The sequence below is a fragment of the Psittacula echo genome (assembly GCF_963264785.1).
Source record: "Psittacula echo genome assembly, chromosome: 7".
In the NCBI taxonomy this organism is placed as follows: Eukaryota; Metazoa; Chordata; class Aves; order Psittaciformes; family Psittacidae; genus Psittacula; species Psittacula echo.
The window spans coordinates 54,614,231-54,628,558 of NC_137740.1; the positions used below are offsets into that span (position 1 = coordinate 54,614,231).

A 14,328-nucleotide genomic window follows, 5' to 3' on the forward strand; every position below is an offset into this window, starting at 1 on the left:
TAACAGGAGCAGTGACAGGTGGCGCAGGAACTCGTTAATGCCAGGGGCTGTGGGCTCCAACAGCATCTCCCGGCTCAGAAGTGGAAAGGGGTGAGTTCACAGATGCTGGCTGCATGCAAGGGTGGGAAAAGGAGCAGGCACAAACGCAGCAGTGGAAGCTGGGGTGTAGGAAAGCAATGGTGCTTTTGTCATCTCCTGGAATGGCACCCCTGACCACCATGGTTGTTTTGTGACATTTATCTCAAGAATCACAACATTGCTGATACTCATAATGTACAATCTCTGAGAAAGATTTTAATATATTTACCTTGATTGTTACAGAGCACAAGAAACATACAAATCTAAACAAAAGCCAGCACAGAGCTCATTCCCCACTGCTGTTACCTGACCAAGCAGAATCCTGTGGATCCTTCCTCTCCCCTGTCTTCCCACACTGAACTCCACTAATACAGCTCTGTCACTTTTCCATAGCCACTTTTCTATCAGCTTCTACCCAGCAAATTGCGGGTGAAATCCACTCGCTTTGGTCACATAAGCCCTTGATTACGGTGGTTTGTTGACCAAAGTCCTCTCCCAGCTGATTTGTTTCTTTGTTATTTTTATCCTGGACTTCAGATTATAAAACACTTTGGAATAACACCTACCTCTGAGCTTGAAGCAGTGGCTAGCAGTCTTTGTGCAGTTTAGCTCTACTTGAGAAAATAAACATTCTGCATCTTACTTTTCATGTTTGTTTCACAGCTTTCAGGTTATGCCAAGTCTCCAGCCTGCCACAATGCTGTTCTCGCCTTAACAGCCAGAGCAGTTTCCTAGCAGAGCTTGTTAGCTTGGGCTTCACACCTCACCTGTACTATGCTTCACTGAGTTCCTGGGAGACATCAAATTAAGCCTGCAAGTGAATAAGCCAAGTGACCTCGGAGCATCCAGCGTAATGACCTTCTCCTACAAGCTCTGTGTCACCACCTTGCGGATTTTTGGAAATTCAAATGGCAAAAGAAGGAGAAAACCCCATCCCTGGTACATACATGGGGATGTATGTATATAGGAACATAGAAAGTTCCTAGACTAACCTATGTTAAGACTGGCTGCATCAATTGTCACACTGCGATTTAATGAGATTTAATTGCACAAAGTGTTACTTAATTTGAAAATAATTAAATGCCAAGAGCTCGGTTTATCCTTTCGTGAGTATAAGGCACTTACTCCAGAAGTGGTTTACACTAAGCACGTGAGGGCGGTTTTAATGTAAGGCTCTGTTTCTCTGATTAGGCTAATAATGAAGACAAGCGCAAGGCAAAGTTTAACATAGTTCAGGGGTTTTCTTTCAAAACACATGCACAAATCAAGTTTAACATGGGATGCATTACAAAATAAAATAAAATAAAAAAGCAGTCAAAAGAACATTAAAATCATTCTAGAAAACAATTCAAGCAAAACAAAATCCTCCTCAAGTTTTACAGCCCAGGTGCTGCAGGAGCTAAAAATCTGCAGAAACATTTTTCAAACAATTGAAATATATGAGTGCCCTCAGGTTTAACACAGAATGAAAATTTGGGCCTAATTTTTGATTTGGGAAACATCTGCTGTTATTTCTAAAAGTGTGGCTTAGTCTCCACAATTTTACAATAGGTAGCTGCACTCACCTCTTTATTTTGAACTAGAGAGGCTTTACAGTGGCAAAATTTTGGAGTAAAAAAATACATGAATGTTTCTGAGTCATCCAATAAGCACCAGTGGGTCAATCTGCATCTAAGGTGTGATCTTCAAAGGTATGCTAAAGCTGCAATTTTGACATGTTCCTCTAAAAACAGCCAACAGGATTTGCTCCTATAGTTGTTTTAGATTATCTTCACATTAAGTCTGAAGAGCTTTTTCTGTGCAGGTGACCCCCTCAACTTTGTTAGTTTACCAACTAACACAGCTTCTGTGGAAAAGGCAGTTCAGCTCACAGCCAAGGGGAATCCCACTGCCTCTGTGGCCGTTTGCTGCCACTTACCCAAGTAAGACTGACAGGAAGCACTTGTCTGAGCTGATAACTGTGAATTAAATCTTTGATCTACAGTAGCAGCAAAATTCAATTAATGTTTTACCAAGTGTGACTGTACATGTCACAGTCACACATTTACATGGCTCTCTAAGTATTTTCTATTATGTTTTATAAGGAGAGATTAGGAATATGCAGTGATAAACTAGGAGCACTTAATCTGTTGAGTGACAGTTCCTTTAATGACTTCAAGCAAAAAGAAAATGAAGTGTCCTTCCTCTGTAATGAAAGAACCATCACACTTACCTGGATTCACACACAGTTTTTTAAGAATTAAACTATGTTTTCCTATTGAAATGTGTAAATTTTATCCATGTATGGGATAGCACAAGATTTTGTGCATCTAGAAGAAAATTATCAGTTTGCAGAATAAAATAGAACAAAATAATTTCCACTTTGTCAACTATTATCTTTTTTTATTTGTTCTAAAAACAGTAAGCTAAAATCCAGCAAGAAATAGTGAAAATATCACAACTGTAACGTATAAAACCTCATAATGAAAAACTAACAAACAAAAAAAATCCTGTACCAATTAAAATCTACAAGGTTTGGAGGAAAAGCATCCAAGTATTTTCCAATTCTAAAAAGAGGTCATATGCATTCATGGAGGGAGTCCCTTCAAATAACAGTAAGCATAAGAAACAGATGTGCAAGCATGCTGTATTATAAGCTGTGAGAATAAAGATGAAGTGTTTTCTATCAGAATGACTGCCATGATTCAAGTGCCAATCTCCAAATTCTTCGAGTCTAACGCTGAAATCTCTGATTTATATATGTGGAGCAACAAGGACACCTTGAGGCAATTTAGAAAAATGCAAGAAATTTCTATTCCACATTGAAATGGGAGGACTTGCAGATTCTCCATAAGCCTGAATTCCTTGGAAGTGCCACATGCTGTAAATGATTAGCTCTTCAGACTATTTGGCAAAGTTCCACAAGTTGCAGAGTATTATGAAAGCAGTTCTTGGTTAGGACTCCTGAAATGCTAGAATACATGCTTACCAATTAGGTTAATTTACTTACTAATACTGTTGAAGACAAACCTGTTGTTGCAACACGCTCATCTTGTTCTGAATTGGTTTTCTCCTTGTTACAGAAGTAAAAAAATTTCCTTCCCACTGCTCAGCATAGTATTACACTGTACATATTTTGAAAAGAAAAGGTATAAAAGCAGTGAAAAGGTTTCTGAAGAAATATTAAATGCAAACCTACACAAAACTTAAATTTTCACAGTTCTTCATCACTCTCACCAAGTTTCAAGTAATCCTTTAAATTTTTAACTTTGAAAAACTGATATAACAGTTTTCATTTAAAAAAAAAAGTGGGAAGAAAAAGAAATCTTGTACCTCTTCTTTTGCTTAAATCTTTTTGTACATGAAAAAGCTTTTGTTTTGGTTTTTTTTTTAACATAGTTTCTAAGTTACAACTGGAGCTGAGGGGCCATTTGCAGAGTTTTCTGCTCCCTTAGTGCTATCTCCAGCCTTAGATTCATCACACACTTCAGAAGCCTCATTTTCCTCTGGTGTTGGTGGGGTAAGATCGATAGTGATCAAATCGGTTTCCTGATCTGTTTTTTCTACTTCATTGCAAAATTCAACTTTATCTTCCTGTTGGCTGTTCTTCTTTATTTGTCCATTCTGTGAAGGGTAGGAGCTGGCAATGGTGTCATAAAGAAATTGGTAATGTTCCTTAAATACAAAGAAAAAAAGTTAGTACAAATGGAATTCTCAGACCCCAAGAATAAACCCATTCTTTCCTTGTTTTCTTAAATTTTATAAATGTAACATGGAGTTGAACATGAATATTGCACATGAAGCCAGCTCCACAGTTTTTGGTGTACAGTATTGCTCCTATGTTTTCTGATTTCATGTCATGCTGGTTTTGGCTGGTGTAGAATTAATTTTCATCAGAGCAGCTACTATGGGGCTGTTTTGTGCTGAAAACAGTGCTGATATCATAGGAACATTTTCTTTATTGCTGAGCAGTGCTTACACAGAGTCAAGGCCTCTTCTGCTTCTCACACCACTCTACCAGCGGGTATGCTGGGGGTGAACAAGAAGCTGGGAGGGGGGACAGCCAGGGCAGGTGACACCAACTGACCCAAGGGATATTCCATATCCTTTCCATTCTATATGGTGTCATGCTCCGTATATAAAGCTGGGGGAAGAAGAAGGAAGGGGGGTGGACATTCAGAGTGATGGCATTTTTATTTCCCAAATAACCATTAAGGATGATGGGGCCCTGCTTTCCTGGAGTTGGCTGAACCCCTGCCTGCTGATGGGAAGTGATGAATGAATTCCTTACTTTATTTTGCTTGTGTGTGTAGCTTTTGCTTAACTATTAAACTGTCTTTATCTCAACCCACGAGTTTTCTCACTTTTACTCTTCTGGTTCTCTTCCCCATCTCAACACAGGAGGAATGAGCGAGCGGCTGTGTTGTGCTTACTTCCCAGCTGGGGTTAAGCCATGACAGTATGCAATGTCTCTGTAGCTGCTTACAAGTTGTCACTTAGCACCTTCTTGGTTCACAAGTACCAAACCCATTTTTTTTAGAGTACCCAAGTTGTAAACAACACGTATTGTAACACCTAGGTCTGGATTGTTAGTAAATGCACAGTGTATGCCACAGAGACAAAATTTGTCTGGAGTGACCTAAACAAAACAAGTTTGTGGCTGCTAGCCTGTGTAATAGAGCTAGCATCCTACCTGCAGGAGTTAAGGGACATTGTGCACGTCCATCCCTGAAGCAATTGCAGAAACATCAATTTATGCAATTTGTAATTTTATAAGATGTACCTGAATGTACTTCATTAGAAGTGGTGTTCCCAATGAGAAAGGCTACAAGGATATTAGTGACTGTGATAAGTAATCCCATAATTTTTTCTGGTAATTAATATGATTTACTTACAAAGGTGGTGACCACCCCCAGCCTGGTGCGACGAAGAGCTTTTACTACTTGGAAAACATCTATTACTTCTTCTGTTTCTGCACTTTCCAAAAGATTCATTAAAGCACAAAATACACCAGTCTGCTGTGATCCATCACTAGAAGACGAGGTAAAATGTACATATGAATTGTAAACGTAAAATCATCAAGTCCTCTAACTAAATGTTAGATTTAATAAAAATCTACATAATAAATTACTTTTCAAAAATATCTTTTGCTGTACTGAAATTGTTAAAATTAAGAATATTGTTAATATTAAGAATATACACAAGACAGTTTTTCTAGAGGCTACCTGGATCTTATGTGGCTACTTAAGGGGTAAGAGATAAATCAGAAGCTTTAGATTTACAGTCACAATTGTTAGCAGGATTAATGTCTGTTTTAGATGGTATGCAAGGCTATTCCTGGAAGTGGTCCTAAAAAAAGTAAGCTTATGTACTGAAACAAGAGATGAACCTAAAAGCTCTGCTGGATCCTCATGAGTGGTACGCTACAAGAGCACTCTGACCTAGCATTTATTCTCAGAACATGTGTACCAGAGAAAAGCAGCTAGCTCTGAACACCTACTCCAGCCCACAATTGCCAAAGTGTGCTCACTTTCCATCACTCCAATCAGAAAGGTCAAGCTTGAGCAATTTAAGGCTTTGGGGAAAAGGTAGGCATCCCAAAACTGTGGTTGCTATGTATATGCAGAACTCAGAGCTAGGTTAAATATGTGCTAAATTCGGACCCACCGGCAGTGGACGACAAGTGGGACACTGCGGGTATTCTTCTTGTCCTCAGCGACTGGTCTGACTGTAACTTTTTGTTTAAGGTTAAGAATCATGCTGACTAAATCTTTGGGGTTTTCTGGAACTTCAAAGCCACTCCACTTGTGATACTGATACTGATACACCTTCTGTGTTTCCTTCATCTGAAAAACGGCAGTGGAGTTGTAGTCAATGTTCAGGTTAAAATAAAGATTAAAATAAAAATTTTATTAAAAATAAAATTAAAAAATAAATTATTAAAATAAAGATTAAAAATAAACTAAAGATAGAATTAAAATAAAGATTAAAATAAAATAATGTTCAGGTTAAAATAAAAATAGTACATCTATTGCAGCTGATTTAAAAAAGAAAAACTATATTCCTGAGGAACTGCATGGTGATGCAAGTTCTACCTCATGAGCATGAGGCAGGTAGACATCCAAGGTTTGCTTATAGTGCAAAAGACAGCTGAACTCCTGAGACTCCACTAGCACCATCTGAGCAATTCACTAAACAGGAAATCTGAGATAATTTATAGTACTTATCATGATTGTCTGCTGGTCTGGAAGAAAAAAAATAATTGCATTTCTTAAAGCAGGAGACAAGTACAGTGGGAATTGTCCTTTCTGGGCTTTTTAGGTTAAGTTTGTAACAGGGAAAGAAATTTGAAACTTCCTTTTTGAATTTGTAAAGAAACTTCTACCTTCAGATGTGTAACATCAAATGCACGCATGGTATAGCTAGGACAACAGTTGACATCTGTCATTTGAACCTCTATGCCATCATACGATTGTTTTCCTTCTCCCCAGTACTGTGCACAGAGTTCCTAAAATGGGTAAAAATACAAGTTAGTGCTTACCACCATTCAAAACTCCTTTTATTTTATCCTTCACATGCACTTACAGATGGTATTGACTTCAAAGTAGTAGGAGTGTCATTGTATTTTAAAATATACCATCATACACTCTTCCCCTCAAAAAAAGCCATTAGAAAGTAAATTAAGAAGGTAAATAATAGAACAAATAATATGGGAAATGCAAATTCCTCATCCTATGAAACACTTGATTGGAGGAAAGGAATGAGAGAGCCTTGTGCAGTGTTTTCTTTGCTTACAGAGGACCCTTAATGTGCCAGTGTGAAGAGAACACCCTCACCTGATCTCCTTCTTTCAGCTCTGTCAGCATAACAATGACTTTGACTTTTCTTTGGAAGACCATTTGCCAGAAGTCAGGGATAGTTTCCTGCAGTGGTCCCTGTGTTGCAATCATAGATTTTGGACCCCAGTAACCCTATAAAAGAAGTTTTTAATTTTTTTCTTAAATTAATATGAAATATGATTGTCAAGCAAAAGAACCTCATCATTTAAAGAACAGCCTATGAAATAAACTACTGAACCCTTTTCTTTATAGGGAAAATATGCTTATCACAGCAGGCAATGGTTTTACATGAATTCTATGAGCCAAATGACATTAAACTCAATTCCATTAACAACAGTATCACTTCCAGATTGACAACAAGGTATACTCATGCTGCAGTGGGTGAGACCTCACCCTGTCATTTTCTGCAAAGCGTATTTTTTAAGGGCTAAAACCACTAAGAAATTGAGCTTATACCACACAAAGTTGGAGCACCAGTCAGTTCACACTGAAGTACCCAAAAGTAAAAAAATGTATTTACTCTGAGCACCATAAATTTGAAGCATTTTAAAGCATTCAGTTTTACCCAATTTACCTAGTAATTCTATTAAAATTAGTTACGCCATTCATGATTAATCACTGCTCTCCTTTTTTTGGAGGTATTCATGATACCGAAAAACTGATGGCCCCAATTTTCAGTAGTAAAGTTTTGTATATGTGAATAACTATACTCATATACTAATAGGGAAAATATCAGTATGAAATAACTTGTAGGCAGGTGCGCACTACTAGAAATAGCTGTTATCGTGAGGCCATTTGGAAAGTTAGTGGTTTTAAACATAACACACGTGGGGAAAGGGAAGAAAAAAAAAAGGCATTTTCTGTGTTTAATTTCACTACTTAAGATTGCACAGACTAAGACCATGTAGAGGGAGAAGATTCATCTTATTACTGCAGCAAAATGTAGAAGATTTTGATGATTAAAACTATAAATGGATTTGCCAATTGACTGTCAGAACTTTCTCTCTCATTCAGGTAAATCTATTCTGTATGTGAAGCCAAAAGAGTAAGAGCACAAGCTGCGATACAGTTTTAGCTAAAAATCTGTGAAATACTTATAGTGGAACTTCTAAATACATACAGTTATAAAGGAAGCATTGATGTATTTGCTTGATTCCTCACAGTCACTGTCCTCATCTGAGGAATCATCTGAATCATGTTCACCCTCCTTACTGCATTCGTCTTCGTGCTTGATTGGTACTCGGTTAAAGTCATCTGCATGAGACAAAGTGTCACCATCACACCACACTGCTGCTCAGGTGTAGTGTTAGACGGGGGCTGTCCCTGCATGTGCAGGGGGGGAAATATATAGAAAAAGGCTAATCCTTCAAAGCAGAGTGCAGAACAAAGGCTGCTTTGTTTGAAAAATATACTATCAATAATCCACATTTTAAAAAACTAATTTCTTTTTTAAATTACTATGAGAAGTTTCTAATTTTACAGTGTTGAGAAAATTAAACAATCAAATACATCTCAGTAAGATAATTTACTGTCCTAATTGTTTTCAAAATTTAGTAGGTTTTCTTACAGATAAAATAAGGGAGAATAAGAGGAATTATGAAAAATACTTACATGGAATTATGTTGGCATTCCTATTTTTGCTTTTATTTTCCTCACGATTCCCAGTGTTCTGTGTCCGCCACCCCTTATAGGAAGGTAATCTCTAAAGAAAGAGGATGTTTGGTATTATGCTTGATTAAAATGGCTCCTGGGATAATTGTCCCCTCTGGACACCCACATCCAGTCACTTCTACTTTTAATTCTTTAAACTTTGGTCACATCTGTACTATAGTTTAAAAATGCCTGTCGTACCATGTACAATGGCACAGGAAATCATGCACATAGATATAAGCAATCATTCCATGCTCCACATAGATGCATATATATTATATCTTTGTTATATATTATAAAACAAAGATAAATATCTTTGTTAAAAATATTAACATCAAAAGCAGGAATTAAATTTTATTAATTTACTTTTTTTTTTCATTAAGGTAAAGAGACTTTCTGTGCCAGAGAGATAAAACAGCACAGCAGTGATAGATGAAGCGTGGTATCTCTCTTTCACTATTGTTCAAGGCACTTTCTAGTGGAAGTGGGAGGCAACGGCACCAGAATGCAATGCTTATTTACCTGAAACTCTGCCTCCAGCAGAGAAGGATCACTCGGAGGATCTTTTCTTTTCAGATTGTTAAGATAGGAATGCAGTTCTGATAGACTGACCTCTGTTTCTCCATATTGATTGTATTCCACTAGTGCTTGATGGATAAGGATGTACTGTGACTGGTGTTTCCCATTTGAAGGTTTTAAAATGATGTTGTTAAAGAGTAAAGAAAAAAAACAACAAAACCAAAAAAAACAAATTCATACCACTTTTTAAAACCCTTATGATAAACTATTATTTCAATGATGGTATTAGTGATAATAATATTAAGCATTAATGTTAAATGAGCATTAAAGAAAAATATAAAAAATCAGACATTTTGGATCTATAAAAAATCCAAATTATGGCGCACATTTAGTGTGTTGGATGAAAAGTGCCCTGCAAACAAATGTAATGACATTCAAGAAATACGCAACTGAGACTTAAAAATCTGCAAAATGCTTAAATAAGTTAAAAACATGCACTGCATCAGTTCATAACTTTTGTTATATTCTCAACTCAACTGAACATCCCACCTAGACAGTTTTTAGAATTTGAAAATTAAGTTTAACTATGCAAGTTCAATTCTGCATTTGTGAACTGGATGGCAAAAGCTGGATTATCAAATTTAAGATCTTCTTGCTTTCCTTTTTTAAAGCCTAAACTTAAAAAGTTGAAGTTTCTAAAACTAAAAAATGTGTTGGAAGTTTTTATCTCTCAATATTTTTCAGAGCTGTATTTTCTATGAACAATTTCCAATGAACTATAGCAGTACCCAAGACTGAACAGTGCACTTCTGAGAAATACTGATGAAGCCCTAGAGAAGAGTTCTAAGTGACAGGAGTTCTAGCAAGATACCTCTACTTGAACCATAAGGCATCGCTGCCGACGCAGCTTCACAACATAGCCATAAACATCCACTCTGCCTTCTGCATCCAGCCCCTCCAGCATGGCATCAATTCCTATATACGTCCCGGTGCGTCCAACACCAGCACTGCAAGGAAGAAAGTGATCTGATTATCAAGAGATCACTTGATCTGGGTGATCAAGTCCCAGTCCCACTCCTGAGAAGTGAACAGTCAGTGAGGGAGTGAAGAAGTATAACAGGATATGAAGCAACTGGAAACAGTTCTTGCTGAAAATTAATTGGCAACAGAAGCAACGACGAGTTTGTATTTTAAGTATTTTTTAATGAAAGTAAGGCAAATACTGCCAATTGTTATGCTTGTACCCAGAAAAGCACAATGTTTATCTGCTCGCTTTCCAGAAGTCCAAAAGTCTGTGTATTCTCAGATTTTATTGATCTGAATATCCTTCAGAAAAGAGGCCCTTTTATGCATCTGTGAATGCCTCACTCTCAAATAATCAAGCTACAAAATTTGAGATCAGCCAAATACCTTTGCCAGGTCTTTTTTGAACAGCATCACTTCATTTAACATTAACAACACTTTTAAAACTTAACATATCTACCTGCAATGAACCACTATTGGGCCACTAAAAAAGTTGCTGAGAGCATTAACTCTGCGTCGAAGTTTGAGAAGGAGATGTGGATCCTCAGGGACTCCATGATCTGGCCAGCTTGTGAACTGAATATGAGTGACATCTCTTCCAGCTGTCCTTTCTCTTCCCTAGACAAAGTGAAGTGTGGGGTTTATATATATATATATATAAAAATATATATAAATATATATATAAAATATATATATATTCTATAGAAAGTATATGCATATATATGTATATAGATACAGAAAGCCAAAATCAAGTGCAGATATACAAAGCAGAAGAAAAATAAGAACAACGGTTGTCAAATGTTGAAAAAGAAATTTCAGTGTGTTGTAATGTTATGATCCCAATGGACTTCAGATTATGACATTTTTCATACTCAATTTTAATTTTAAAATATCCATGAATCAAGGATATACAATAACTCCAACAGAGGACAAGCAATTGGTTCAAAATGTTGCTAAAAATACTTTTTTCTCAGGTTAGCCTATGGTTCCACATATATATCTCCCCACTGTATTCATAAACAACTTGGCCAGTGTATAGCCCTGCTTACTTCAACGGGTACAGGTTGGTAATTTTCTTATGTCTCTTAAAAGTAGCCTGACAAGGCTACAATAGATTAATAAATAAATTAATTAATTAAACTGCACCTCAGACTTTTACACACAAATTACAAATTACACACAGAAAAATAAATGTGATTTCAGATGTCTAAAACAAAGCAATTAACCAGCCTTAATGATTCTACACATAGCCAAATGGCAATTTTAAACACTTATGTTTATAAATGCAATTGGGATTACCAGAATTTGTAATTGTCCCACTATATAATTATCACTAGGGTAGATAATGGTGCTCTGTGAATCACACTGATTTTACTTGCAGAAGGTTATTCCGAGATACACATAAACCAGTAAAATTAAAGCACAAGCCAAATATCTAAGGGAACCACAGTGTATTAAGTTTTCCATGCTTAACAGCATATTAACAGTTTCCTCTTAAATATAGATACCAGAGTACTAAGAAAAATACATTTTTAAGTTTGGAAATATATGTCTAACTCCTATTTCTTTAAGGAATGACACCATCTAAAAAGTTTCCTCTTGAATTATGTGTTGCTTAGGAAAAAACAGCAGAGCATCGTCCATTGATAGCTGACTCTTCTCCTAGAAGGATCTCTCAACAATACCTACAGACTCCAAATAGATGCTCCCATGCCAGTCTTACATTTTTGAATCAACTTACATTTGTGATATGTAGTTTCTGAATGACATAGTCTGGACACGTTTTACTTTCATTGATCTTCACAATGATGTCCCCATATGTTGCAGAGCCACCCTCCATTGACGGCCAGTACTGGGCACATTTGTTCTATGAAGATATGAAGTTAGTTGACCAGCACTATAGCAAACTGGCAGAGAGCTGAGAGCTAGAAGAAAGTCTGATTTAAAATAGATGGCAATTCAGTATAGTTTTTCCAGCTTCTCTCAGGTATTTTCCTCTCCTGAAAAGGCTGTCACTGCTTAGGATGTCAGTGTTAAATAACTCCAAATACCAAAAAATTTAAGTCTCTGACCTGAAGTTTATGCCCCTGGAATTTAACTTGGAAAATATCATGAGGAAAAGAATAATGTGCTCTACTTGAAAAAGTGAACAGCCATTGTTGCTATTGCCTGAAGGCTGTAGAAAAGTTTGCAGCTACTTCTATGGCTCCTTTTTGAGTCTTCAGTGAGGGATGTCACCCCTGTCTGCCTAAAACATCTGCCTGGGGATGCTGTAAATCTGCATGCTGCCAGTATTTTAATCTTTAAAAGCAGTTAAAACAGCAGTTCTTCTTCATCCTGTTTTACATGGAATAAGGAACAAAAACAAGCAAGAAACACCCAACCTTTCAGTTAAACGAAGAGCAAAGACAACAGATTAAACAAAAATATATGTTCTGTCTAGAACTTACTGAGGGCATTGCCAGGATATCAGAAGATAGTCGACAGGAGAAAAATAAAAACAATACCTTTTATGACAGGTCTATGAGGAGCTACAGTCCTATCTTGAGCCCTTTTCTGGATTTATTAGTTGTAATTTGGAAGCTCACCCTCTGCTACTCACAGCTGGGACTAAAGTGACATTTTCTGGTAAGACTGGTAATTCCATAAGACAGCACAATATTTTGGCATGCTTTCCAAAATAAGTTCTGCCACAATGAGAGAACAGCAAAGAATGAAAACAAAGTACTAAGAAGAAAATGTAATTCACCACAGGACAGCAACCCATTCAGTTTTCAGACAAAAGATGGATGGATGGATGGATGGATGGATATTTCTCACCCTCTTTCCTTCCTCACAGCGAGTCACCATGACAATAATTGTTGCCTTCTGTTCCCAGATCATTCTCCAGAAATCATCTGTGGTTTCATCCTTAGGGCCTAGCGGGTGGTATTAAAAGGGAGTTTTTCAGAGTGCAGCTACATGAAAAAATAACAGCCACATATTTGATTTCATTATGACTGTTGCCATTAGGCTACAACATTTTAGAAGCCTCATATAGATCTTTACTGCATAGCTGTGAAATCTGAAAACTTATGGTGTAAAATTATACATCATAAGAAGTCTACCATCTTTATAAAATTGCCTAAGCAAAAACTCATTGGCAAACTTTTTCATATTAAATTTCAGAATTTCAGATTTTCAATTTTTCTATAAAATTACTAATATTTTTTTACTGTTCTCTAACAAAAAATGGGTGAATAAAGCATATTCTTTTAAGGTTAAAAAATACCTTGTGCAGCAATGTATTTTCTTGGTTCTTTAAAGCCCTGCAACAAAGTACAATGTTATCAACTTAGAAAGGAAGTATGGACAATTTAAAAGATTTGCAACTTTAAAAATAAATTCAATATGCAACAGTGCAATAATACTGAATACATTACAGAGATGGAAAGAACTCAAATAGAAATCATAGAATCATAGAATAGTCAGAGGTGGAAAGGACCTTAAGACCATCTAGTTCCAACCCCCTTGCATGAACACACAGACTACAGAATTTCTTCAGTAGTGCCTAAGACTTTTTTTAAGCAGAAATCACTCACATCAATATAACTTGCATTGATATAGTCTGATCCTGGGTCTCCTGGGATTTCTGAGAGCTCAACACGGTTATGATCATCTGTTTAAATCATTTAAAAACAATTTTAAAAATTATCTCAAAGCACTGAGAACATAAATATTTATAAAACATACAGAAACTGTAGCAAATACTCACATGGAAGGATATCAATATAACGGTTTTTGTTCTGATTATGGCTTTTCTTGGCCTCCTTTATTGAAAATTTAGTGAAAACTCTAGGAATACTCTGTAAAATACAATGTTTCTTTTTTTGGGTAAGCATATATTTAAATTTACTTCTATTTGCAGTCAAATGGAAGAAATTTACTACTACTGAGTCTTGAACATAACATTCTGTTTAATGCATTACTATTTCATATGTTTCTTATATCTAAAGCAAACAAATTTCTTACCCTTAATATAAATAATATATATCTTCAGAATTATATATTATTTATATCCCCTGCATATTAATTTATGTATGGCTATGCAGTAAGAGAAAGCATTAAAAAAAAATGTAGTAAACAGTACTTTAGAATGAGAAGTATTCAAACTGTGTATTTTATACTTTTGCCGAAAAACACCTTTAGAAAAATATCACCTTATAATGAGGAGAGCTTGGTAACAAAATTAACTGAAGCC

At 36.2% G+C, this 14,328-nt stretch overlaps 1 protein-coding gene across 8 annotated transcripts in view; it reads right to left on the reverse strand.

Annotated features, from left to right (window-relative positions):
- Positions 1-2,319: 2,319 nt before the first annotated feature.
- Positions 2,320-14,328, reverse strand: part of PTPRC (protein tyrosine phosphatase receptor type C) — a 61,305-nt gene continuing 49,296 nt past the window's right edge. For 3 of the 8 annotated variants that reach the window (XM_080623972.1, XM_080623970.1, XM_080623971.1), the window contains 15 exons: positions 13,843-13,933; positions 13,670-13,746; positions 13,360-13,396; positions 12,909-13,006; positions 11,830-11,955; positions 10,549-10,706; positions 9,937-10,072; positions 9,069-9,218; positions 8,508-8,598; positions 8,017-8,150; positions 6,894-7,028; positions 6,443-6,565; positions 5,725-5,903; positions 4,953-5,088; positions 2,323-3,732 (listed from right to left, as the gene is read on the reverse strand). In XM_080623972.1, the coding sequence (XP_080480098.1) occupies positions 3,460-3,732; positions 4,953-5,088; positions 5,725-5,903; positions 6,443-6,565; positions 6,894-7,028; positions 8,017-8,150; positions 8,508-8,598; positions 9,069-9,218; positions 9,937-10,072; positions 10,549-10,706; positions 11,830-11,955; positions 12,909-13,006; positions 13,360-13,396; positions 13,670-13,746; positions 13,843-13,933 (1,944 nt within the window). In that variant the 3' untranslated portion in view covers positions 2,323-3,459. Of the gene's footprint in view, positions 3,733-4,952; positions 5,089-5,724; positions 5,904-6,442; positions 6,566-6,893; positions 7,029-8,016; positions 8,151-8,507; positions 8,599-9,068; positions 9,219-9,936; positions 10,073-10,548; positions 10,707-11,829; positions 11,956-12,908; positions 13,007-13,359; positions 13,397-13,669; positions 13,747-13,842; positions 13,934-14,328 lie in introns of all 8 variants that reach the window. The other 5 variants (XM_080623966.1, XM_080623968.1, XM_080623967.1 and 2 more) reach the window with 4 other exon arrangements.